A 26,809-nucleotide genomic window follows, 5' to 3' on the forward strand; every position below is an offset into this window, starting at 1 on the left:
CGACTTCTGTAACAAACTTAGCTAATCCTTCATGCCCTCTAGAGCTAGAAATACAATGCTAAGGTACAAATCTATTTCTCAGATTCAACTAAATCCCTTTAAAATTTACAAATGTCTTCATCCACATATTCCACAATGAACTAACAAAAAGAAATTCTAACTCTATTAATGTAACGCTTTTCCTCGTGCATTCCAAATGTGTCCTCTATTGTGAGGAGAGCCCCATTGCCTGCTGCAGAAATGCACTACGTTTGGCATCTGTACTCTTCTTGAAACAGGACCTGCAGCACTCTGCCACAGCAGGGCTTGAATTACCGTGCATATTACTGCTCATGTTCAAGACACTAAGTGATGCATCTCAAACAATTTCATGCCTGCAAATTTTAAGCCCTAGCAATATTCCAGTTTGTGACAACAAGCTTTAAGACAACCTAACTCTTGTAATGTGAATTTTAACTATTAGTTTCTTCAATATTCTACACTGTAAGCCATTTTACCCTAGAGGTTATATAGATACAAGGGTAAAAAACCCAACAAAATAAAACATACGCACCAAAAAAACCCCACATCTAACAACTCCCCCAAAAAAACCCAAACTTCTGTGACCTAAAATTGTGGTCTGAAAATAAGATTACGAAGAAAAGGTAAAAAAGGTGCCTGGAACTTAGACCCTCCCCCCCAACCTATTACATTTCAAGATAGGAAGAAAGTTAACACCGGAGGGAAAAAAAAAAAAAAACAAAGTCTAAAAACTTTTGATCTTAAATCTCTAGTATTCCTGAAATTCCCCAGTGGATACAAATTGCATTCAAATCACCCAGTAAAAAAGTTATTATTGCACCTTTTTTTTTCCTCTTTTAACTTTTCTATGAAGGTAGCACAACAACTTTTTAAAATTATTTCTGTTTTTTCCTCTAAAAAGGCAAAAACAGAAAACAAGAAAAAAAATCAAACACCACACAATCCAGTCCCTCCCCACACTGTTTCACTTGTGAAATCATCATGAGGCAGTCAAAGTTTAAATAAAAAACAAGTTCTTAAAATAAAAAGTTTGATTACTTCATACAGTTCCTTTAAAAATAGTTAAAATTGTATCTAAAATTGTAACAATGCCGAAACATGTAATCAATTATAACACAATTTAATTAATTTCAGAAATAATGTTTTTATTATCTAAACGATAAAGAAAATTATCTGGGAGAAGTAATGGCTAAGTACCTGAGACTAGAGCTTGCTCAAGCAATGAACAAGATTTCTGGAAGCCATAGCCACTTTTGCAGTTGGAGAAAACTACTTCATTCAAAGCCAGTATTGGAAAAAAGGCTACTTTTCATTCAGTACATGTCTAAGAAATGGGTTTAAATTGCGGTTACTAGTTCTACATTATTAATCAATTAACTAGATTAAAAGCAGTCACCTGAATTACTCTAACCACCAATCCACCTAAAATCATCAACTTACAATATGCAAGATTGGGATCCAAAGGATTCCTAACGCCATAAAAGTAATATGCGTCATCATAAGGCGTTCTGTAGTTGTCTGTCAAAACTGGTGGTGGGGGTGGTGGCATCAGTGCAAGCCTTAAAGAAAACAGAATTTTTTTGTTTTGTCATACAACTGAAGAGAGATCATACAAAGAAGAAAGAAAAAAAAAAAAGAGAGAATTCACAATTCACTATGGGGAAATTCCAAATTTAGCTCAGCCCAAGACCTCTCATTAGTGCCATGCAGGAACAATATACAATAAGCCTCAGTAGGAAATTAACCTTCCCTTAGGGAGTAGTACATGAACCCACACTATTCCAGAGATCTAAAGAACGTAAAACAAGCACGCCTTCTTTAACTGGTTCAGTTAATGATACTTACTGGTTACATCAGTAACAGTAAATAAAACGAGCCAAGGATTAGTCTCTGGTCAAATGGCAAGCAGCACAGCACCGCTTCAGCCACATGCCTGAAGCTCCTCTCTCCCGCAATGGTTTGGTCTCAATCACAGCATCCAGTGGAAGCTGTCCTTGCCTACGCTGCACTCCTGAGCTCAGCCCTGGGAGATCGCTGAATTGATAGGCGTCCAAGTCATGCCACGCCAGCCTTCTAACATTGCGGACACTGCTGAGCACATGCCCAAGCATCCTCACGACATGGACATCATTCCTACAGCACAACCCTTGTTCTACACAAACATCCACTAAGAGAGCGTGATCTTCACAAATAATCCAGACTCCCCAGATTTTTTAAAATAAACTGTGAAGAAATAGACATTAAAAGTTTACTTCAGTGAAAAGTAGTTCAGTTTTCTGTTAGTTGTCAAAATATTATTTCTACCTTCATTAGTTCCTTGGAGAATGATCAATAGCACTAGTGAGCTCTACCTTAGCAGCACTAACATGCTTAACAGCAATCTTATTTAACATGCAAAACGAACATGATGGTGGAGCACCTGGGAGCTGCTATTTCACCAAGGGTGCTGGCTAGCCTCCCATGAAAGTCTTCATTCACTGGAGAGGCTGAAGGGATGGGCTCTGGAGTTTGGAAAGCCACCCTAGGCTTTTCAGGAGGTACTTTCTCTTCAGAAGCTCTCGCTGTCAAGCCAAACTGCTTCAATCTGTTTGGCTGAAAGTGGGGGAAAAAGAAAATATTACAAGGAAAAAAAAAAAACCCCACCAAAAAACAGTTACCTTGTTATTACCAGGAAATACTCTGAACTTCTATGCAGGTTGTGCTAAACACTTCACTGGGTTCCAACTAGCTGTTCAAATTGCTAGTAATTGCTTTTTTTCCCCCCCCCCAAGGAATTACTGTAAATCTAATACTACAAGGAAATCTAGCATGTTTATCACAGATTTACAAAAACCAATCACTATGGCCAGTTTCAGAAAGTATATAGTTCTAGCTATTGTTCAGAAAAAAAGAAGTATTTCCACAGTTGTCTGTAGTACAGGTTCTCTGCAGCTGCCAGTTTCCTAAAAGGACAGTATTCTTATATTATGGAATATTATTAATTATGTTCTTAAATATTATTAGTTATATTCTTATATTTCCTAACAGGAAACATATTTTCCTATCAGGAAAAGTTTCTGAAATCCCTCCCCCCACTCCAAGAATAAAATAGGTCACAAACAGTAAAAAGTAAAGCCAAACACATACTGAGACTTTTCCAATGAACATTTCCTTGCAATACCATTATTTTATTTTTTAAGTTCCTTGGATTTTATCAATTTTTTCAACCACAACAATTACAAAATTTGGGGGGGTTTCTTTTTAAAATAAAAATATCAAATGTTTATTGGTAACTGGCAGCCTCATAAATCAGTCAAAGGCAACATGCAAATAATGTGAAGGCATGCAAGTCAGTTTCGAAAGTATCCTATCACACCCAGAAAGCCCTTACACCAGCTGCTATACATAAATATTTTAATGTTTGTTTAAATGAGTCAATATAATAGAAGACCAAAGGAAAAAAAATCATACATTGTGTAAAACAGATTGTTTCTGAATTTACTAGTCCTAACACTGTAGTGCTTTAATTAACATGCATTCAGAGAAAATTAGTACCAGCAATCAGCTAAATATTAAATATCTAACAGCAAACCATATACCCTACAATACAGAAGTATTTCAGCAAAATATTTAATGTTTACCTCCTCATCACTTAGCTGCAAGACAGTATACACAAGGCAGTTAGTACTCGCCAATCATGGACTACAGCATTAAGATTAAAATTCTCAAAATCTACTAGACACGAATGTTTGTTTATAACATTTAACTTGAAACTTTTAGATATGAATATGAAATTAGATAATAGATATGAGCTAACAGCAACTGAAAATTATAAAGCAGTCGACAGACTTTTTTTTTTTTTTTTTAAACTTGTCTTTTCAAATCCAGTGTCTGGAGCAGCAGAACATGTAAAGCAGCCTTTCTCACTAACAAGTTTCATGTGAACTGCTCCCAAAGCGCCCCAGATTTCAGCTCTGTAGCTAATTTCAGATGTGACTACGGTACTCGGTTCGTCCTGGGGATTGTTTTCTTTTAAACAAGCAGTATGCACAACACTACATTTATAGATTCTTAATCACGCATTGCTGTTTAACCAACCTGTAATTAATCAAGAAATCCACCTAATTAGAATCTCTCCACGAGAGCCAATTTAAAGCTAACAGTGACTGATGCCTAATGAATGTAGTAATTCTACTTAATTGAAGGCTTTCAGCTAAATTAATGGTTTTAAAACATTATACATGCCCTGGACTTGCTCTGGATAGAATTTTGTTCCTACAAAGGTTCTATAAGTTCCTACAAGGCACTTTCCAATCTCTTGACTGAGAGACGTACAGCATACAGAGCGCTGCAGCACAGCATGCTTCTGCCTACTCAGCTTTGATTAGACAAGGCTGTTTACACTGACCTTACAGCCTCCTGTGCCAACAGAGTCAGCATCGTCTGCTCAGTTTGCCCCCTCTTCCTGCCTGGTTCCCAGCTGTACACTCCAGCCCTCTCCCTTTCACCATCTGAATCCCTGACCAGCCAACTGACCTCCCTAAGCCAACTAACACAGCTGAAAAGATTCAGATTTTTGCCAGCTAACCAAGCTGAATCAGTTTGCAAAATGGATCAAAAAAGCACCATAGATACTTTAAGCAGAGAGGGCAGGGACATGGACCCAGACCACTTCGTGTTCTCCTTCCCCATTTAGGAAGAAGAATTTTGATTCAGCTTCGCTGCTTATCTACGTGCATCCTCAGTCTCCTGCCTCACATGCTGGCCAATACCATCTTACAGCTATTCACTCATCTTCATTTTCTAGAAAGTAAGAGCTCCTTTCACCTCTGCTGAACTCTCCAGAAATGGCAGAAGTTTCTCTCTGTGTTGTAGCTTCTCCCAAAAAACACCACTGATAATTTAAACTGGTAACCAGTTAAATTAATAACCAGTTTACTCCTGCTTGAGGAAGTTACTGTTGTACATCAACAGCAGATCTCTACTGCACCCAAGATGCAACAGCTTCAGGGACTTTGCAAACACACACACACCATACTAGTTCTGTGACCATCAGTCTGCTACTAACGTTGCTAGTGCTGACAATCTACTCCTTCATGTATGCTGATCAAAATTCTTAGCACAGTAATCACCCTACTAAAGAAGAGGGGACAGTAGGAACTCTGAATTAAGTTTCGCAAGCAACACGATATTGAACATCTTGCTTCTTACAAAATCCTGTAAAAATGCTTGTAATCTTGAACACTACATTTGATAGTTTAAAAAAGAATTACAAATTAAAAATGCTACAATGAGACCAACTCGTCTGCAAAACAACTAATTTTTTTTTTTTAATTGAAAATGAGCAAGAACTTTCTACAGCATACTTTATATTCCAAAAAAAATGTTACTAATGTCTGCATGTATGGGCTACCCCTGGACACCAAGTATTTTTTCCATGACACCCACTACTTGTACAAAATTTCTGCTTGGTCACAGCAAAAGAAAATGTTCGATGACTTCCATGAAAATATTTTCCTCTTAAGCTGAAAGCACATGTAATGAGTTACAACCTTATCATCCTTTACTTCAACTTTATTCTATGCTAATGCCCTATTAGAAAAAAAAACAACATTTATCATACTATAAAAGCCCTACAGAGTGTTGCGACTGAGCAACCACAGTGTACATGTAATAAAAAAAAAAAGTCTATAGAGGTGAAAGAAAATCCAATTTCCTTACCTTCTTTTCTGGGTCTCGAGCTCCAGAAGCAGCAACTGAGAGCTCAAGTTCCTTCTCACTGTTTTTGTTTTAAGGAAGAAAAAAAGAGATCAACTCAGAAAGCAGCAACAGCTATATTCATTCTTTCAAAGCACGGACCTCACAACTCTGGAGTCAAAATAACTCCAAAAATACAAGACAACAGAAGACATGATTCCACTTGATTTCCCCTGGAGTCAGGGCAGCAGCATACTATATATTATTTGTAAATAAACAGAACTCTCCAGAAGGATCTGGCTATTGTCTGTTCTGCCTAGTAAAAATCTAACGAACACAAAAGGACAAACCACCACATTGCTTTGTACTACAGCCTTCCAGTACGTTTCTTAAAAAATTATCTTTATTCACGTTACAGCAAGAAGTTTCTAATAAACGTATTGAAATGAATGATTCAATAGTACAGTAATAAGTACTATACTGTAATTTCAGGGCTCAGGCTTGTTCCACATGTACAATTTTTCATCATAGTGAAACTGTCAATAGTAACTTATTTTTAATTCCTTATCCCTTCACTAATATCACTATGTGGCTTTATGTATCCATACTATCATTCAGCAGACACCTACTAATAGCTAAGCAAGGGATTTATATATTTTCTTATTATGCATAAGCCACAGATGGTTAAGTGCTTTGAAAGTAAAAGGTTACTTTCCTAAATTGATGGACAAAACAAGATTCATTTTCAACTTTGCAAAGTAATTAGACACTCCTCTATCAGAAAAAAAAGATAACTTCGTTTAGAGCTTCTCTAACCTTAAGAAACTAAATTGGGGTTTTTTTAATGAAAAAAATCTGTTTTTTTCTTTGTTCCATTGAAAGCTGGTGAATTTCTTTGTAAAAAAACCAAAGCTCTCACACAATGAGTTCAACTGGATGCAATATTACCTAGTTAGCTGGAATTCCTTAGTTATGAAAACTGTTCTTACTGCACTGAATTCATTAAATTCCTTTAAATTTCAGCCATTATCTTTTAAAAATAGAGTAACTTTCCATTACCGTCTCTTATTTCGCTGTTGCTCAGCCATCTGTTCTATTAGTTCTTGCCTGTACTTCTCTTTTTTCCTTTGGAGAAGTTCTTGGTCCTGACCACCTAATGAAAAGGACCACACATTTACGTAGAGTGCTCCACCAAATACACAAAAGGTACTGGGCAAAAACATCACATTTCAGTCAATTTAAAACATGAAACACAGCAGAGTATATGGCCTGGGAATATGCATAAGAATGCTGGATCTTTACTGACTTGAAAAAAAATAAATCTAGCTTTAATACACAGTTTGTTTGGAGTACGATGATTGATACAATAGCAACTATAAAAAGTTACTTAATTTTTTTTCTTTTTTTCCCCTAACGCTCAACTAAGGAAGACTTATTACAGCAGTCCAAATTATGAGGCACTGCTCCGGATAAAAATTAAAGTTCAAACTGAAGAGAGTCAAACCCACATGGAGGAAAGGAAAATGCTCCACTTTTAGGATGGTTCCCATGACTACTAAGAATTACCAAAGTACCGGCAGATATGTGTATGTAAAAGGAAACAGTGATAACATCTCCCATGGATTTTAAGGAACTCAAAAGACTTTCAACTTGTGGTATTTCCCCCACAATAAGCGTGGGGTCTTCTATTATTTTAAAAACAAAACAAAAAAATCATCATTGCTTTCTATATAATATGACTATCAGACACAAGGACTCCTAACATATTTCCATACACAAAGGCACCGTCGATCTGCAGTGAAGCAGACCTGAACAATAAATTGAAGCAAGCTGCAAAGAAACTAAAACAAAAAACAAAAACAACAAAAATTACGCAGGACTGACTGAATTTTTTATTCAATTATCATGCTGGGACTGTAAAGTGACCAAAACTTGCAAGATAACCTCATGTTTTGTGATTTTTTAGGAGTCTGAAATCACTTCTCATTTCCAAGAATGTCAGGTTTTAATTTACTTAACCTTTATACAACATCGTTAGCAATATTCTTCTCCTAACCAGGACTGCTAGATATACAAATGCACAACTTTGTGCACTCAGGTTGCTACAAATCGGCTGACTGAACAGATCAGAGAGACTGACCATTACAACACCACTGTTTTAATGCTGCCTTTAAGCAGTTCCAGAAAACTGACCTGCCTCATATAGCACTGCAGATCAGGTAAGTTCAAATGCAAAAATAAATAGAAATTATTCTGACAACTGTTAGTCACTTTTTTCACAATTCAAACCTAGCTTGCCTTCGAAGGCTCCCATCTGAGGAACTACTACAGTTTGTTATTCTTGCCATATAATTTTCCGAATTTAGCTAGGAACGCTATGTTTTCAACAGTATTTCTCTCTACTGCTCTCAATAATAATGTTCCTTGCCAAATTTTATGGCTACATTTAAGCAGTAAGAGATGATCAGAATCATTTCTTCTTGTACATATTTCTGCAACTAGAATTCAATACCAAGTTGTGGCTTTAACAATATGGAGGTTAATATTTCTCCTATACTTCATTTTATAAAAAAAACTTAAGAATGTAACTGGGCCTTAAACTGTTAATGAAATCTAAGAAGAAACTTGGGCTCTTCAAAATTAGTTAGAAAGCCGTATTAAATTAAGTTGGGAAAAGGAACATGGGGGCTTTATTATTTTCTCTATGTAAACAGTATTTAATTACCAGTCTTGAGGACAACTAGCACAAAGAAAAAGCTGATTTTTCTAGTTTTTAATTGATTTTATTATAAAAATACAATATGCAAAGAAAGGCTAACTCAGTGTCATTAGTTAGGTTCTTATACATACCAAGAACAAGGCCTGTTGCACGTGGCATTTTACCTGCAGACTTGGCCTGTTCATTAGCTGAAGAACTAATTTGTATCTGATTTCTGGCAAAGAGAAAAAAGAAAATGGAAAGATCAAACTTGAGAATGTACTTGTAGTCTGTGTGAAACACGATAGCTGCACTTACATCATCACTATGTGACACGTTTATGACAAACAGCTTTCCTAAAATCCAAAGAAATATCACAAGCAAAAGAAGAAACCGCCTGGCAAAAAGGAGCTTCTTGCGGTTCTCATTTGCCTGCGGTTTCTGAAGCCATCAGAAACACTGACTCAGTTGAGCACTTCTTCAGCAAGGTTGACAGACTGAGTGGTGCCAGTCAAGAGTTTATGTCAGGGTTTTACAAGTGTTCTGCTTCTGCCTCATCCACTTAGATCACGTCAGGGCTTGCAAAACCAAGACGAGGGGAAAAGATGGAATTTTAAAACTAGTATCAAAAAAGGATTCCATGTTATTCTAAAAGTCTTCAGTTGGACAATAGGTGAGCTATTGTTTCAAAAAGAAAACTGGCATGTAAACTTCAATAGCTGTTCTCAAAGGAAACACGTTTTTCTTGTTCTGCTATACCCTCGCTGCAGGAAAAACTATCAGCCATTTCAGACAACTTACTAGGGATTTTAAATAAACTTTTTCCTTTCACCGTGATTTTGTAGTGCAATTATCAGAAAAATACACTGTATACCACACCTAGAATTTCCAGTTCTTGAGATCTGCTGCACAGGTGCTCTCTCCTTTAATTCGTATTTGTAGTCTGCAGGCAGATATCTTACTGTTCCATCCAGATACGGCCTTAAAGAAATAGAAAATATTCAGCCATGCTTGCTCAAAAACATCCAACCTGAAATGGAAGGTCCAGCAGTTTCGTGCAAATACATCCTCAGCCCGATTGCACACTGGACAGCAGAACCAGTTCTGAAAATACCACACATAATTCACTTTGCTAGCATTGTCAAGGCAGCTCTCTGGAATCTGGATTCCCAAGCCTGCGTTCATGCAACCTTTATCTATCAAGCCTAGTTAAGAGTTATAAGAAATGCAGTGTGAATGCTGAATGCTCTGCAGCAATTACAACGGATCTTGCTGCTCTTAATCCCCAGGAGCCAACAAAGTCTACAACAGATTTCAGCACACAGCTATTGAGCAAGTCTGGTGAAACAGTTAATTCAGATATAAAAACCTTCTTTAATGACAACCTACACTTCACTATGCACCTGATACCACTTAAAAGAGAGAGGTGACTTCTGATCAAGATAAGAGACAGGTAACATGGTGAATATAAAAATTCAGGAGCTAAATTTGAATCATTTACATATTAAGTAATATAATTGAAACTTCAAATAATTCCAGATGCCAAAAATTTTATGGCCACAAGGGAGCTTTTCCTGAAAAGATCTAGGGTAGTTGAATTTACAGGCTTTTCTTGCCTTGCAAATTAACTGCTTTTCAATGAGGACTTCAAGTTATCTTGATAAAATAAGGCAAGAACAGGTATTCAATGAAGAATAAAGTACCCAACAGATGCTAACAAAGTTACTTATTTTCCAGAGCTGGACAGAGCCATGGACTTCCTATTAAGCAAACCAACAAAAATACTATGTAAACATAGAAAAAAACCCATCTTATTCTTCTATGTAAAAAGATCCACAGCCCTGCCCAGCTCTGCCCAGCTCTAATTTAAATGAAAGCCAAATAATCAAAGGCAACAGGATGGAAGCAGATTATTAAGCATTGATTTGGCATCTCAACAACCCACCAGAACAACATCAAAGAACGATATCCATCCTCTTGGCATAACATGATCTTCTTTGAAGATCATCTTTTTGATAATGATCAATCTGCTACTTACAACACTGGTCACGTAAGACTGAAACACAGTCAGGAATTAGAAAGCCTAGTCCATAGCGTGATGAAAGGATGCAGGGAGGAAGCAAAGAAACAAACCTTGGCATTCAGGAGGCAACCTATTTTGCAAAAAGCAGCAAGCTCAGCATGGCAGGCGCAGACACGTGGGCCCAATTCATCAAGAAGCTGCTGTACCCTGTTTATAGGACAGACCTGGCTGCTGGGGATGGACTAAAGCATTCCACTCACAAGAACCAAAACATTTTGCACTTCCTCTCGCTTTCCCGTCACCATTTCTATTTGCTGAAATACGCCACAGCCCTTGTGACTCCATCAAAACAAAAACCTTTCTGAGAAGTCCCACTAAAAACACCTGCATCCCTGAACTAATAAAGCCCATTTCAAAACACAAAAACTTTAGCACAGCACATAAAAATATTTCTCCTTATGAATTTAGTTTCTGTCATGAATCAAGTGTGTTCTGGAAAAGCTGACTTTGCCTGAAATGTGGAAAAAAATGCTAACTCTTCAAAAGATGCACTGTCAGTAACTGTTTCTCCTTCCTGAAGAGAGACTGATATAGTTCATAAAAGGTTACATGGAGCTCCTTGTGAAGGAGAAAAAAAAAAAAAAAAAAGTACTAGATTACAAAGCACATTTAATTAAAAAAAAAAAAATTTCAATAAAAATTCTGCAAAGTAGAAAATACACACCAAAAAAACCCAAACCTTAATTTTAATGCACAAATTCAAGCTCAGGCAATTCATGGTCCAGCAACTTCCTTTAAGATGAACCAAGTTTGCCAATAACAAAAAGACGACTCTCTTCTGTATTTTCTTTTAAAAGAAAACTGCAACTAAAACTGTTTCAGAGGCCTCTCCAAGTAAGAAACAAATTGCCTAGTGGTATATTGGTCACAAACATTTATGTAAACACCATCAGTGTTTTCTCAAATAACTAAGAACTAGTATACTTTTATTCAATGTGATACTGTCTATTGCTGGTTCAAACACCATCCTTGCTGATATTTGACCTACATAATTCCATATATATATTCTTTGAGAAACAAAACCGTCAAACTTTATCAGATGGTCATTTTTATTTAAATATTACTCAATTTTTAAATATTAGATAAAATTTTAAAATATTTTTTCTAAATATTAATACTAGACTCCAGTGTCCAGTTGCATTAGACAGTGGCAAACAGTTACATACTAAAAAGAGAACATTCATCCTTCTTGGTGTTAATGAACATAGAGGATTAACTTTGCTGTTAGTCTCAAAAATACGGACATTGGTTATCTTTGTTGGACACCAAGTAAAGCTTCTAATATTTTTCTTTCTGAAAAGTTGTAGGACAAGAAGACCCTACCCTAAAACCTCCTTTGCTCATTTCTACCAATATTACACTACAGGATGGAACAGTTATTGCATTGTCTTCTCTGAATCTCATTCAGCAGAAACTGGGCAACCTTGTTCCTGTTATCTATTTAACCACTGTTTCCATTTTTTCCATTTAAAGAGCATTTCAGAGTTTGTTTTTCCCAGTTATTAATCTGCAGCACTATCCAGAAAATTATCCCTGTAAACACTGACTCAAAAGATCATTTAGCCAGTCCACCAGCAACTAACAGTAAAACACAATCATAATATTTAACACTGTTTATAGTGGTACAATTCGCCTTCCGTTTTTTCTAGAAGTGTTAATTCTAGAATAAAAAGTGGTTATTTTGTCTAACAAGGGAAGGACAGTGGTGTTTCCTTCACTGAAGCAATCACCATAATATAATTTTGGCAACAGGCTTAACACGAAGGAAAAAAAAAAACAAAAAATAAAAGCATCTACACCACTCATGTTCCCAAGATCTGTAAAGAGAACAAATGAACACTCATCAAGCACCTTTTTAAAATTTATTTACAAGCAACTTTACTGCTTTATTTCACTTGAATTTAGCTGTATAAAACACATCTGCTTCAAGTTTGGTACTATTTCACACTACAACCCATCAGTTTTTGAAAGCAACTGGTTCTTGCAATAGAATAACCAAAGGTGGCCAGAGTGCCAAACCCTGAATGACTGGTAAGGTTATATGCTTTGGGGTTTTTTTTCTTCTTTTAAATGAGTGAGCTAAAAGAAAAAGATGAACAATTTATATCAAAGTAACCAAACTGATTTATCAGTTAACACAATAAAGACTATTTAATAATGAACAGTACTTCCCTCCTGAATAATTTATTTAAAACACCTTCTTCTGTTTCATTTAGGTTTTCTTAAATGTTTATTCAAATTGTGTATTCATTACTGAGATTAGCACCCATTAACACCATCAGGGTTTGGTTCAACTACGTGTATGTTTAAAGTCTGCCATTTAGCAAGCCATGCAGTAAAAAAGAGGATTTTTTAAAAATGTATTTTTACATTTCTAACACATTGTGGTGTGTACCAGAAACTGAAGCTCAAACCAGTTTTGGAATCTGAACTGAAAATTGACTTACTGTAACTATTACAGACCAAGAAAACAGATGTTATCTTGGGTTCCCAGCGCAGGGGTTTGCTCTCAAATACTAACATGTTTTCCAGCAAACTACTCCATATAAAACTGAATTGTGGTCTTCTTTTTCTGGAGCAATTTCTTTAGTATCCCCGGTTTGCCATAATATATAGACAGCTCCCTGAAGTATGATGTATAGTCTTAGATACTGGTCCAATTTTGAAATATTTTTGCTAAAAATTTCTGCAGAGTTCCTTTTTTTAAAGTAAGTACAAAAAAAACTGCTTTCACATGTGAATCTTGTCTAATTTGCAGTGAGAGCAAACCATAGCTGTCAACAAGCACTACAGAAATACAGGAGAAAATGGAATCAAGAATACCTGTCAGCATAAAAAACCCGGGGAGTTTTTCTGTCATAAGCGCTTTCATATCTAAATCTAGGGTCCATTTCTTCACTTATCTCAGGATCATAGTCCATTCTGTAGTATCTTCTACCGAAATCACGATCCTTATCAAGCCTGTGATGCTTCCTAACAGGAATTACATATTGGCTAGCAAATCCACGATGTCTTCGACTGGGAACATCCAAATCTTCATCAAGTCTTTTATTTAGTAGTCGACTTGTTAATTCAACCTCATCATCTAACCTATGATACCTGTCCTCCTCCAGCCATCTCTTATGTAGCAGCTCTTCATAACCTTCTGTAGAAGTAAAGGCATCCTTCTTGGGAGGTTCTGCACCTGTATTACAGGGCTGTACTTCTGTATGTAGTTCTGGCTGGAGTCTAGTAACAGCAACAGCTTTTTTATTCCTGTCCATCTCATTCTGTTTAACGAAAAAAAAAAAAAAAAATAAGTGATCTGAATATAGTCAAAACACATTGAGGAAAAACTTTGTTTCATATTTCCTCAAACAATCCCTAAACAGGTTTCGGAGAAAAGATAGGAGGTAAGCGCTTCAAGGAGGGCTTAAAAGCTAGGGATTTAAACTGTTTTTTTTTTTCTTGTGGGAAAAAAAAAAAGGGCTCTTTCTCTTATATCATGTTTTTCAGAAGAATGGTTATCAATACTGGATAGGTCTATTATGAACTCCAATTTGACCTTCAGAGTCAGAGATGCAAAGGGTCAAGAAACACTTTGAACTCTACACCTTATCGAGAAAGTAGAGATCTTTATTCTATCCACATTCAGGCAAGTCTGTAATGCTTCTTATCTGTGAGCACAACCTTTTAACCTGACCATTTCTTAATCTATTTCTTTGCTCCCCAGGAGATGGCACTATGAGAAAGAATAGATTAGTGGATAAAAAACAACCCTATGACACTCTGGACCAGTGTTTAATACACAGTTCTAGCAAACAACATGGTTTTGGATAAATCCTATAGTATTTCTGTGCACTAATCTTTCATCTGTGGAATAAAGCTGTAATCGATGGCCTTGCTGGACTTGTCAAATGCAAGACAAAAGACAAACTCTGACTGAGTCTCTCGAATGAGGTGTCAAGAGCTAACAAAGGGAGTAATTAACTGGCGCTTATCTTATCAGACAAAAGTAAGGGGGGACAGCCCATCACTGTAAACCAAGTGATCTGTGGGGCGCCTCGGAGGATGCGCAGCCAAAGACTGCTTCAGAGATTGCTTCTGATAAAGCACAGATGGCCCCCGGATGCGCATACCAAGAAGCCCCTTCTGAAGGTGTCACACTGCTTGAATCCCGCTTCTGACAGACACGACATTCCATGCCAAGAGCTAATCGATACACAATCATTGACTTAGTCCCACCTCACAAAAAGACTTCCAAATATATAAAAACTGGCACTTGAAAACTCTCTTTGGGAGGAGGAGCCAAGCGAGAACTTCACCTGACGGACAGGTTGACGGGCCTGAACCTCTCTTGCCCCCCCAAGAAGGGACACCTTTTTGGTAAGAGTCGCGCCTCTGACTTTGTCAGACGTATCCCCAGAACACATTGTTAACAAAAGTGCTAAACTATTACTTTGAGCTCAGCTTTTGTAGGCAGTGCATTTATCAACAGCAATCCCGAATCCGTGACACCTGTCGCTTGAATAAATTACCTATTGTTTCAACTTTGCAAAACTGTTTCAGTGAAAGTCCTTGGAAGGGCAAGTTGAATCTGGTAAGTGGCTACAGGCTTAACCCTTTAGACATATGAACAGTTGACCAAGCCTGGGACTAGGAGTTGATCCAGCCACACCTAGACTCTCCTCAGAGAGTTCAGAACGAAAGGGGGTCTTCTCTGAACCTCGTGACTCAACGGGAGGGCTCTCCTTTTGCCGCTTATCAGACTCCCCTTATGCCCACTTTAACGCGACAAAAGGTAACAGTGACTCACACTTCACAATATGTAATGAAAAATAAAGATACAAATGACACCAAACTGGGAAGAGGGATCTATGTACGACAGGATATGACTGCCACTCAGAAGGGTCTTGACAAACTAGAGAAATACGCTGACAAAAAAGCTTATGAAGATCAACAAATGCAAAATCCTGCATCCGAGACAGAATAATGCCATGCACCAGTACAGGCTGGGCACTGCCCGCCTAGGAAGCAGTTTTGCAGAAAAAGGCCTGGGCTAAAGGTGGGCGACTAGCTAAATCCGAGTCAGCAGAGCACCCTTGCAGTGGTGGTGGCCAACCACATCCTGGGCTGCATTAGCAAGAGTGTCAGCAGCAGGTCAAGGGGAGCGATCCTTCTCCTCTGCTCAGTATCTACTCAGTATTGAGGTTTTAGTGTAGCGTGCCAGTTTCACCCTCACCCCATGGATACCAACAAACTGGAGAAAGCGCAGAGGATGGCTACTGAGATAGTTAAGGCACTTCAGCTCATAAAGGAGAGGCTGACAGAGCTGGGCTCGTTCAGCCTAGAAAAAGAAGGTTAAGCAGGTGTATGTATGGGGGCAGGAGGAACCAGTAGTTGCAGTCTCTACCTAACAGGCAGTTACAGAGATGCCAGAATTGTGGTTTTCTAAGAATCAATGGTCCCAAGTTGCAGCAAAGGAAATTTCGATGGGATAGGGAGGGAAAAAAGTTCAGATCAAGCAGTTAAAGCAGTGGAATGGGTTGCCCAGAGGAACTGTGGATTCTCCATCCTTTCAAAACTCAACTGGATAAGGCCTGACCAATGTGATCTAACTGTGAAGTTAACAGTGCTCTGAGCAGGGGATTGTATTACATGACTTCCAGAGGTTCCTTGCAAATGAAATTTATCCTATGATTATCTAAACTGTTGGATCAAACTTTTGAGGTCATATATGTTAATGATGAGACCCGTTCATTTGACTCTCACTCCAAGTCAGATACCCCTCAGAGATGGAACAACAAATCCTCAACAGATTTTTTTTTCCCCCGTTTGTTCTTTTATGACAGCGAACTTGTATCTACACGAGAATAATAAAAATATAACGTAAAGGTCCAATGGGATAACAAACAAAGCAGAAAGAAAACACCTTGACTCCCTAAATATATTTGATTAGGTAAGTCAGCTGAGGAAACATAAATGCCAAAATATGCAGAAAAGTCTTTAGAGATTTATAGACAGTTGCACAAACACAAGCTGTGTTTTTGCCACATACTTCCTAGGGATCACTGTTGTGTACCACTCCAACCCCTGAAGAAGCCAATAAGAATCAGATATTGAATTCCAACATCTAAAGGATGCCTGAATACTGTCTCACAGCTGTCTTCACAGATTAAAATCGTTTTCAACTATATGACACTCCAACGCACTTAGAAGATCTTTCTCATAAGAAAATAATCTTTCTGCAGACAGACAAGAAACATTCCTCTAGATAAAACTTATGAATACATGGGTATTTGCACTTGCCAATTGTTCTAACAAAGACAATAAACTTTGAGCTGTTCTGAGTACAAAAACAAGACCCTTCATAGAACGACCCAGCTTTCACAATACTGTATGCCTTATTAAAAAAAAGCGGAAAACCTTCTTAAATCAAACCTGCACTAGATGAGAGTTCCAAATTATTGCAGTCCATCACTAAATTAAGGCAACAATATTTAAAAAATAAAATTTACCCATACTACACAAGATTTTATAATTAACAAGCAGTATAAAGGCTCTCTCAGATCAATAAATTGCTTCTAGATTACTAAAACAAAGGGTCTCATAACAACACTAACTAGAACTAAAAATACCCTGTTGACTGTTAGACTGGTTTTGGCTGGATAGAGTTAAATTTCTTCATAGTAGTTTGTATGGGGCTATGTTTTAGATTTGTGATTACAACAGTGTTGATAACACAGGGATATTTTAGTTACTGCTGAACAGTGCTAACGCAGTGTCAAGGGCTTTTCTGCTCCTCACACCGCCCCACCAGCGAGCAGGCTGGGGGTGCACAAGAAGCTGGGAGGGGACACAGCTGAGACAGCTGACCCCAGCTGACTAAAGGGATATCTCATACCATCTGACATCACACTCAGCAATAAAAATAGGGGGGGGAGAAGGAGGAAGGGACGAACGTTCGAGGTTATGGTGTTTTGTCTTCCCAAGCAATCATTACACGTGATGGAGCCCTGCTTCCCTGGAGATGGCTGAACACCTGCCTGCCGATGGGAAGCAGTGAATGAATTCCCGATTTTGCTTTGCTTGGTGCTTGCGGCTTTTGCTTTACCTGTTAAACTGTCTTTAACTCAACGCACGAGTTTTCTCACTTTTACCCTTCTGATTCTCTCCCCCATACCACTAGGGAGGGGGGGCGGGGAGTGAGCAAACCGCTGCGTGCTGCTTAGCAGCTTACTGCCACACAAATCAAAAGCCTCAGCTCAGAATCTGAGTTCAATTATGCATGTGTCTAGCTCACGTTCAGTAGTAAAGACATTTTTTATTTGATTCAGAAATGCACAGCACCATATACTGGACAGCTGCCTGCACACGCCTTGCTTTCTCATGAACTGGACACAGACAGAGGAAAAAGCAGCTACAAATAGAAGGTAAGGAACACTGTGTGGAGCTCAGCATTTTGTCCAGAGACAGCTTTTTTGGTCACAACTTTTATCACCAAGAACAATCCAGGGACTTACTTCAGACACACAGAAGAATGAAAGCATCCTTCTACCAGATAGACATGACTGAAGTAGGACTCAAGAACACTGTATGACTCGTAACCAAGACTTGCTAATATAGTAATAAAACTGCGACCTGACTAAACAACATTCTTTGCTTATTTTGTCTTGCTTTGTATGTCTTAGTCAATGATAAAACAATTGACAAGATCATTTATGTTGTTCTTTGCATCAGCTTCAGTAAAACTGTATTACCTCTGTGTTTTTCTTCCCTAATTTCCTTAGTCTTTCATTCCATTCTTCTTTATTCCTGAGATATTGATTGTACTCCTTGTTTCTTTCAATCCGTAGTTTCTCCTAAAACAGGCATTGAAAAAAGCATCATAATTTTGCATTTTTGAGTAGCTTTTAAATTCATAGAACTGCAGTACTAAATGAATACATGCGAGCTGTGTGTTTGACCTCCCCTTTCTTTGTGATGTCCAAGTTGGGCTTGAATTGCTTTGACATGTTTGTTCATATCTGAAGATAGTACTTTCTCTTAATCTGAAATCTCTAAGTAGAAGTCAGCTTCTTGGGCAGAAAGCCTAGCTGTCAGTCACACTACTGTGTATCAAGCCCCTTCTTAAAACCAGCTAGGTTTCCTCCTACTAAATCTACTCAAAAATTGTTCCAAAGCTTCATTCCTTTCACAACTAGAAATCACTTTCTAATTTCCAATCTGAATGTATTTACAGATTATTTTTAAACATATGATATTTTTTGTGCGTTAAGGTTTAATTGTGACTTGCCCCACTCCTAATTAAAACACGACAACAAATACATGAATAGACAAGATGTGTCAGTTACAGCTTAGGATGTAACTTGAACTGTGAAATCCAAACAAGCAGCTAAGCTGACTGCGAAAGGAGTCAAAAGTGCGAAGAACGCAAGGAAAACTAAGAAAAAAAATTCTATATCCACATTGTCCTAGCTGGTTTTGCAAGGTGAAAACGTTTAACCAGCTTGCTCAGGTCTAAAAATATTCAGGAATTGTACATCAACAGTCTCATAATATAATATGAAATACAGAAGTCTCCAGGTAAAGCAAACTCTAATTTACATTATTTCCTGATACTAGTACCTTATGTTTAGAGCATGGGGCATCTCTTACACCCCCTAATTCCAACAACTATATAAATGAAAAAAAGAGAATTATATTACAGTATTACGAATCATGCTCTTCTCCACTGCAGTATTTTCCAATAAAAAAGCAAAAGATACTAAAAAAATCTGAACATTATATATAAATTTACTTTCCCCTGAACAAATTTTGAACAAAAATAATTTATGCCTAAATTACCATGGAAATATCAGCTTAGTAATACTTTTGCAAATGAGACCAACATTCCCCCAAACTGGTTTTTTTTTCCAAAATTTGCGTCTATAGGTTTTCTGACAGTGACAATATAAAACCTGCAGACAGCTATGAAAGTTGCCTGAGGGATATTTTCCAAAGCTGAGAAACTAGCATTGTGTTTAACAGGTGGCAAAACACTCAGCAGAAAATTCAATATGCTGTGTGACTGCACATTTTACCTAACAGAGGAAACCACAATTCAAATGTTAACTTCTAATCATTATCTGCCCAGAGGCTAACTGTTTAGTAGGGCACATTGTGACATCTTCTGGTAGCTTTTAGGTTCTGCAATGGCCATAAATAAATGGGTAAAAAGGATACAATGTACTTGTACAGAAAAACTCTACGAATGTTGAGCTGCTATGATATAAAACCATCAATGATCAGACATGTTCCCAGTTCAGATATGTCTTTAATTTCCACAGAATTAATCAAAGAGACTTAATCTTTCACAGTTTCAGCACACTTACTCGCAAGGGTTAACAGAAAGTTCACAAGAACTTGAAGCTGACAAACTTGGCATAAATGCATGCTGCCACTGAGCAGTAGTCCTTTCCCTTTTCTGGGCATTTCATTCTTGCTGCCTCCATCTTTTTTTAAACCTAGTACAATTTGGAGTTTGGGGCTCTTTCGTAACTGCAATTTTCACTTATTTGAGTTCTCACCTGGCTCCTCATACGGCCAAACGTTATTGCCAGCCCAAGAGAGGCAAAAAGCATAAGGAAGCACAGCAAGGGCAAGACTAGCATTCCATAGCAGCAGTCTTGCGCCAGATGACAGTGACAGCATAGCCCCAAACACAGAGCAACAACGCAACTCCAAGGCAACAAATAAAACCCCCAAGGATGCAGCAGTCCTGTCGTCCTCCAGCAACACAGTTTCTCCTTCTGGCTTGCATCTCCACTGGGGTTTGACCCATCCGAACAACAACTAGTGCTGTTCTTTGTGTCAGCAAAAATATTTGCTAAATTCTGTTTTTGCTGATTCAACTTCCTGGATCAATTCACAAGCAAACCCAAGAAAGGAACTGGAAATATAAGGCCAACAGTATGAGGGTAGGAGGAGAGATGACCCCTGTAAGACTGATTAAGGCTTTCACAGAATCATACTAAGCATTAGAGAAATGGATCAGAGGTTAAGAAAATCCACATATGCATGTTGTATCTTCATATTCTAACCTCCAGTAATGGAGAGATTGTTACAGTTGGTATCTTTCTCCAGCATACAAAAGCAAGACCATAAACTGATAAGAAACCTCAGGGAGATCAAAGGGGCTAAACACAGGCAGAGAATGTGTACTCCTTTCACAAACACTTTAGTATCTGTACTGTCAAACAAAGATTGGAACTTCGGAAGATTCCTGTATTAACAGCAGGCAATAGGTGAAATAACAAATCACATTTTATTTAGATTCCTGGATTTATTTGTTAAAAAAAAAAAAAAAATCACAAGAGGATAAGCAGGTAGGTTAAGCATACAAAGACATCAAAACTGTACAGCAGAAAGCACACTTCCTTTAGTTCTGATAGGAACTGACAGGAGTATCACTGCAGAAACAACTACAAGCAAATATTATCGAAATTTCAAATTATCCTCAGGCAGCAGTAAGAAGAGTAATAAATTAGAAAAGTATACATAACAGTAAGAAAAACAGCTTTATTAGACCAGCATCTGTGGCTGAACAAAACCCACGCACAACCACAAGAGCTTTTGAACACACCAACTGCCCTGTAGGTGTGAATTAGAAGTAGCAAACCTCAAACTAGTATCAGTATAGAATTACACATCTAATTATCTGCAAATTAAGTGTACAGGTAACCTAGCATTAAAAATCTAAACAAAACTTACAGATTTCACTTTTCTGAAAATCATTCTAATGACCACCTCCAAGACATGTTAATTTGTTAAACAGTGTAAAAAAATCCCAACCAAAAACCTTAAGTGGAAATAATTTTTCCACAACAGTTTAAACATCCATGCTCATTTTCAAGTTATACATCGCTTCTTTAATTTCCTCCAAATATTTACCTTGGCAGACCTTCGCTCATCAATAGGAAGAGATAATCCCTGAGTATATGGATCTACTTCACCAGTAGTCAGATAATTTTTCTAGATTAAAAATAAAACAAAAATAATTCAATATATTTTAAAATACCAAATATTACTTGCTAAGTAGTTGCTAAGAATTATATTTTCTGAAATAAATCCGATCAATTTAATGAAATAAGGACCGACGACAACCTTCACATTTTGAAAATGTAGGATGCTCTCGGAAGACACAAATGAAGTGAAGTCAAGGAACGTGCAAAGTAAAGGGCTTTGTCAATCTTTAAGCTTGAGTTTGAAAGTGGTTGTCACTTCTTCCCTATTACGCTATTTCAAGGATTACATACGTTAGTCTCTGTATATTTAAAAAAAAATTATTCAAAAAAAACCCACCATTACTCAATTGTCCTGGAAGCAAGAAGCATGAGCACAAGCATCTGTACAAGCATAAGAGAAATTTTCCAAGGAACTACCATACTTAAAATGAAAAACTGCTTTTTCTAACCACAGAAAACATACATCTACCTCTTGTTTTAACAGATGGAATCAATGCTAACACTAGCACAGCCACCAGTCTGCATCTCAACACTATCTATTTTCTACACCAGCAGTCCCCAAACTTTTCAAGATAATGACCCACCACTGAATCGTGTAATTCCTTATGGACCATCAGTCACTTCCAGAACAGAACACTATGTTGTTGCTCCATGTATCTCCCTGGGCCACAGCCTGGGAACTGGGCTGCACAACAAGTCAAAGCGTCAGCCTTTCAAATCAAACACCAATGCTAGAACAGGTCCTTAGCTTCCAGGTCTAGCGGCTTTTTCGTGCATCACTCATACATTAAAAGCATCCTCAGGCCATTCTCAGTCAACCAACTATGTTTTAAAGATCCAATTATCTTTAATAAAAAGTTCATCTATTTGTGTGGCATGGGCTGATGAGGGGAAAAGATTACATACAGTATTTCACTAGCATTGTTTCCTTCCATTATCTATGTCGTAACGTCACTTAAAAGCTTAAAGGCATGTCAACAGGTAAGAGGTCTACCCATTCCCATACAGAACCACATCATTATGAATCATATTTAACAACTACACACTAAAAGATTTAAAATATTTAATAACCATGCAAATATTCAAGCACTGAGACAACTAGATTAATACAGAGAACTAAGTTATTTTTACCAGAAAAAGTAAATAAATTGTAATCCTCATTTTTAAGTAATTCTTTTCACACAAAAGCGTGTTTTCACACATCTGTAGAGACTACCTCTGATTTGACCTTTGGCAAAAGGTATTTGCCAAAAATTAGAAGCTCATATGGAAACTGCATTTTCTACATAAGCAAGACTAAACAAGTTATTCACCAAAATATTATCACTATCAGAGCTGCTAGAAGTTGCACTATCTTTTTATATGGGGAAAAGAGATTAGAGATTGTTAGCCTATCTCTTCGTCAGGCCTTACAAACTTAATATAGCTAACCTGCACTACATTAAAAAAACAACCTTGTAAACCCAGATTTGTAAAACTGAAGTTTAGTTGAGAATAGAACACTAGAAATTAATGTAAAAATTGAATTATTGGGGTACTTTGGTGAGTATTATGAAACATTAAGTTTTAACACTATACTCTTAACTTTGAAAATAAATGGAAGTTTAAACAAGAAGCAACACTGATGTAAGCATCATTTTGATTAGAGATTAAGAAGCCAGTTAATTCTGCTGTTGCTATTGTTATTCAGGAATTCTAGTGCATGCTAATACAGTTAATTTGTATCATACGCATATTATTCAAAGCCCCAGAAAAAACAGAAGGTTGTGTTTCTACCACATTGAACAACTTTAGTAAAAGACTGGAAGATAATTTGAACCACCTGGATGGACAGCATTAAATTTGAAAATTATATATATGACAGTATAATTATATAAATAATTTAAAAATACTGTAATTGAACAAAGCTTGCAAAAATGTGCGTCTGGTATTATTTTTTCCTCACAATACTCATATTCTTGCATTCTGGCCAATAAGTGCTGACTAAGTGGCTCTACTGCTTTCCTAAGCACCACTGACGAGATTTCACGGTGATAGGTAAGAAAAAAGCCCTGACTCTGGTTTCGATCACATATTACAATATTTCAGGGTTTACGACTTTATTTCAGCTTTATAAAATATGTATATCAAGGCAAAAAAAAAATTGGAACTCTTAACATATCTGTAACTGATAAGCATTGAAGCAAATGTCTACTAAAGAAAAACTTTTGTAGAGTCAGCATTAGACAGCAACAATAGCAACTGCAAAGCAAAAAGGAAATCAACATGTGTTTAAAGATCTTTTCAATGGAAAATTATAAACATAAGCAATCATTTTGCACAAAACAATGATGTTTATCACAACTAATCACTACAGCATGCACAAACACACAAACCACAAAAAAGTAATGATTTTTTTTTTTAAGTTCAAAGAGCACAAAGCTTTCAAACAAAGCAAAAAGCGACTAATTTGAAGAAAAAAAAAATTGATATTGCAGGCACCCTACCTTTCTTTTTGCCTGTGAAATACCCTAAAAGTCAGGGAAAAGATACTGTTCAAAAAGAGTCTTGCATTCAAAAATATTTGACTTAACCAAAAAAGATTTATTTTCTTAAAGCAAATCGCTGCTTTCATTTTAAGAACTAAAGACACTGATAATTAGCATTTTCAGACAACAGAAATTATTTGGTTCCTGACTCCTGATTTTTTTTTCTATTTGACTAAGCAGAGATACAGCATATTCCCAAGATTATGCCATTTTGTACATAAGATTTCAATCTTAAATTTACTGTGACATTTAATAAATCATGCTAAGCAGAACATCAAAGGTTTTCCTGTTTCTAAAATTGAAAAGATGCTACCAAATGGAGTCACACTAATTATAGGAATATTCTTACTTGAATTACAGACCACAGAATATTTAAGTACTTAAGGAAGTAACAGATGGTATTTTAAATGCTTAAGAAGAAACTGAGAAAGAAGTAGAGACAAATAAATAAAAGTATTCAGAATAACATGCATTAAGTGATATATAGTCTCATGGCAATGAGATCTGTAGAAGTCTAAAATATATAACCCTTCCTAGTGGTGACATTTTGAAATTACTTTTGCTTGAGTCTTCGAAATCAGCCATTGCTCATAATGAATGCCACCTTACAAAGATTTTCCACAGAATTTATTAATTTTCATTCAATTAAAATGAGAGAGTCATTTTGAAAGACTCACTAAACTCCGGCAAACAGACAGGAAGCTTCACCTGAGAAAGATATCGCCTGTAATCCTGTCGAAGTTCCTCTTTGAGTTTATGTTTTTTTCGTTCATATTCTTCTCCAAGAGGTAAACTCAAGCCATAGTCACCTGAAAGTTTAATGCCATTAAATATTATTATTCTACTACTTTGTATCAATAACAAAGCACATCCTGCAAAAGCCACATCTGGATTTTTATTAGATATCAGCAATAAAAAAACAAACTATGCAACCAGTAATTACAGAACAGCTGAAATAAAAACCACCTTCTCTGTATGAGTAGTTGCGCAGAAAGCATAGAAAATGGACTGGGTTTTGGATGTTAGTTTTCCCCTAGTACTTGCACTTTGTCGCTCCACTAAAAAGAAAATGCAACAAACTGAATTTATTTGGATAGTTTGACAAATAGTATAAAATAACCTAAATATTGTACATATTTCTTTTGTCAGTGTATGTTTCAAAGGAAATCTCCTTTGACATGTTAGTTTCTAAATTACTCAGACATTTTAAGCTGTGCTTATCACACAGTAGAAAACATACTTCGCAACTAGAAAACAACAAGCTATTTGTTTAGCACAAAGCACGTGAAAAATACGTTGGCTTCGACACAACCAGAAGGAATCTGACCATATGATAACAATAATAATAATTTTTTCTTTCCACCTCAGTGTTTTCAATTGTCGTAGACCCAAAACACATATTTAGTATTTTCCCAAGATTGCTGTCAGGTCTCATAGCAGCTGCACTCTTCATATACAATCCTATGCAAGTTTTCTGTTGTTCCCAAAGTATGTTTTAAAGTACTTGATAAGAAATATCCTCTGCCCTAGAAGTCCACCTCTGCAGCCACTTTCACCACTCTCCACAGAGAGCCAGTGAATTCCACAAAAACCATACAACAAGAGACAGATTGCAACAGTTTGGATTTTTTCATTTCTTATTGTTTCTCTGAAAGTACTTCTACCTCTTGTGGTCTACGTAAAATGAGTAGGAAGGAGTAATAGGGAAGAGAGGGATATTCAAGATTTACATCAGTCCCAATTTATTGCATGGTACTCTGTTTGACTCCAGTATTTCAAATGTTTCAAATCACTGTCTGTACAGCAAAAATGGCATCATACAAATGCTGAAAATTTCTAACTTGGGAATCACTCCACTACTAAACAGATAAAAGGTTGAAATGTACTTAGTTAAAAACCACTTAGCTAGCTTGGCTTGAGATAGTTTCAGCTAAGTCAGAATGTATCTTCACAAGCCAAAACCGGAGTCAGCCTGCTGTTCTGTAGAACCAAAGGACCTAATACCTGATTAAATACGTCATAGCTTATTTTGAAACAACTTGCAAAGTTCAACTACTAACCAAAATCTGCATGGGTGCTGCTTCTCCAACCTGTAAGTTACCTTTCTCCTAATTTAGCACATACGGTAAGTGTGAGTTTCGTTAAAAAAATGCACCACTTCATCCCTCAGAAAAGGGATAAGTGTAAAGAGGAATAGAATACAGAAGAGGATATGGTTTGTTTCAGCTACTTGATCTTGCCTTTTATTTTCACACAAAATTATTGTTTGATTAACTATAGGAAACTAAGAAAAAAATCAAAAGCAACTAATGCATCAGAGTGAAGATTCATTCAGTAACTTCACAGAAGCCAGTAAAATTCAGCACAGAAAAAGAAACAGCGAGAATCAAGTGCTTTGATTCAAATACATGATGTATTCGAACAAGAGGGCTTAAAATTAATTTTATTACAGAAGATTTTTTTTTGGCCACCAGAAAAGCAACAAGATAACAATTATGGGTAGCAATTTAGGAGTGATTTGAAAACTACTTATGTCAAAAACTTTAGAAGAGCCTAGCAGGGCAAAAATACTCCAGCTAATATGCATTCATCCTAATTTTGTGCACAATTTGTCTGAATTCTTAAGAGATATACCTTCTTTCTGATTGGTTTTCTGCTTTTGTTTATTCTCTATTTGCTGTATTTATTTTCCATTTCACATTCTGTTGATCACACACAACCACACTGACAACTTTTTTTTTTAGGAAAAAGTTAAGATTTTAAACACATTTTTACGTAACAGTTTGCACGCATTTAGTATGTTGAGATAGAACTATAA

At 36.8% G+C, this 26,809-nt stretch overlaps 1 protein-coding gene across 12 annotated transcripts in view; it reads right to left on the bottom strand.

The window, feature by feature from the left end:
• The window catches only part of CSPP1 (centrosome and spindle pole associated protein 1), a 77,611-nt gene that overhangs the window by 33,934 nt on the left and 16,868 nt on the right, over nt 1-26,809 (bottom strand). For 7 of the 12 annotated variants that reach the window (XM_075416042.1, XM_075416041.1, XM_075416038.1 and 4 more), the window contains 12 exons: nt 24,700-24,800; nt 23,950-23,973; nt 21,390-21,470; nt 18,218-18,319; nt 13,302-13,747; nt 9,275-9,376; nt 8,548-8,630; nt 6,757-6,850; nt 5,722-5,779; nt 3,642-3,656; nt 2,441-2,613; nt 1,462-1,580 (listed from right to left, as the gene is read on the bottom strand). In XM_075416042.1, coding sequence (XP_075272157.1) covers nt 1,462-1,580; nt 2,441-2,613; nt 3,642-3,656; nt 5,722-5,779; nt 6,757-6,850; nt 8,548-8,630; nt 9,275-9,376; nt 13,302-13,747; nt 18,218-18,319; nt 21,390-21,470; nt 23,950-23,973; nt 24,700-24,800 — 1,398 coding nt within the window. The remainder of the gene's footprint in view (nt 1-1,461; nt 1,581-2,440; nt 2,614-3,641; nt 3,657-5,721; nt 5,780-6,756; nt 6,851-8,547; nt 8,631-9,274; nt 9,377-13,301; nt 13,748-18,217; nt 18,320-21,389; nt 21,471-23,949; nt 23,974-24,699; nt 24,801-26,809) is intronic. The other 5 variants (XM_075416043.1, XM_075416039.1, XM_075416050.1 and 2 more) reach the window with 3 other exon arrangements.

The sequence above is a fragment of the Opisthocomus hoazin genome, chromosome 3 (assembly GCF_030867145.1).
Source record: "Opisthocomus hoazin isolate bOpiHoa1 chromosome 3, bOpiHoa1.hap1, whole genome shotgun sequence".
In the NCBI taxonomy this organism is placed as follows: domain Eukaryota; kingdom Metazoa; phylum Chordata; class Aves; order Opisthocomiformes; family Opisthocomidae; genus Opisthocomus; species Opisthocomus hoazin.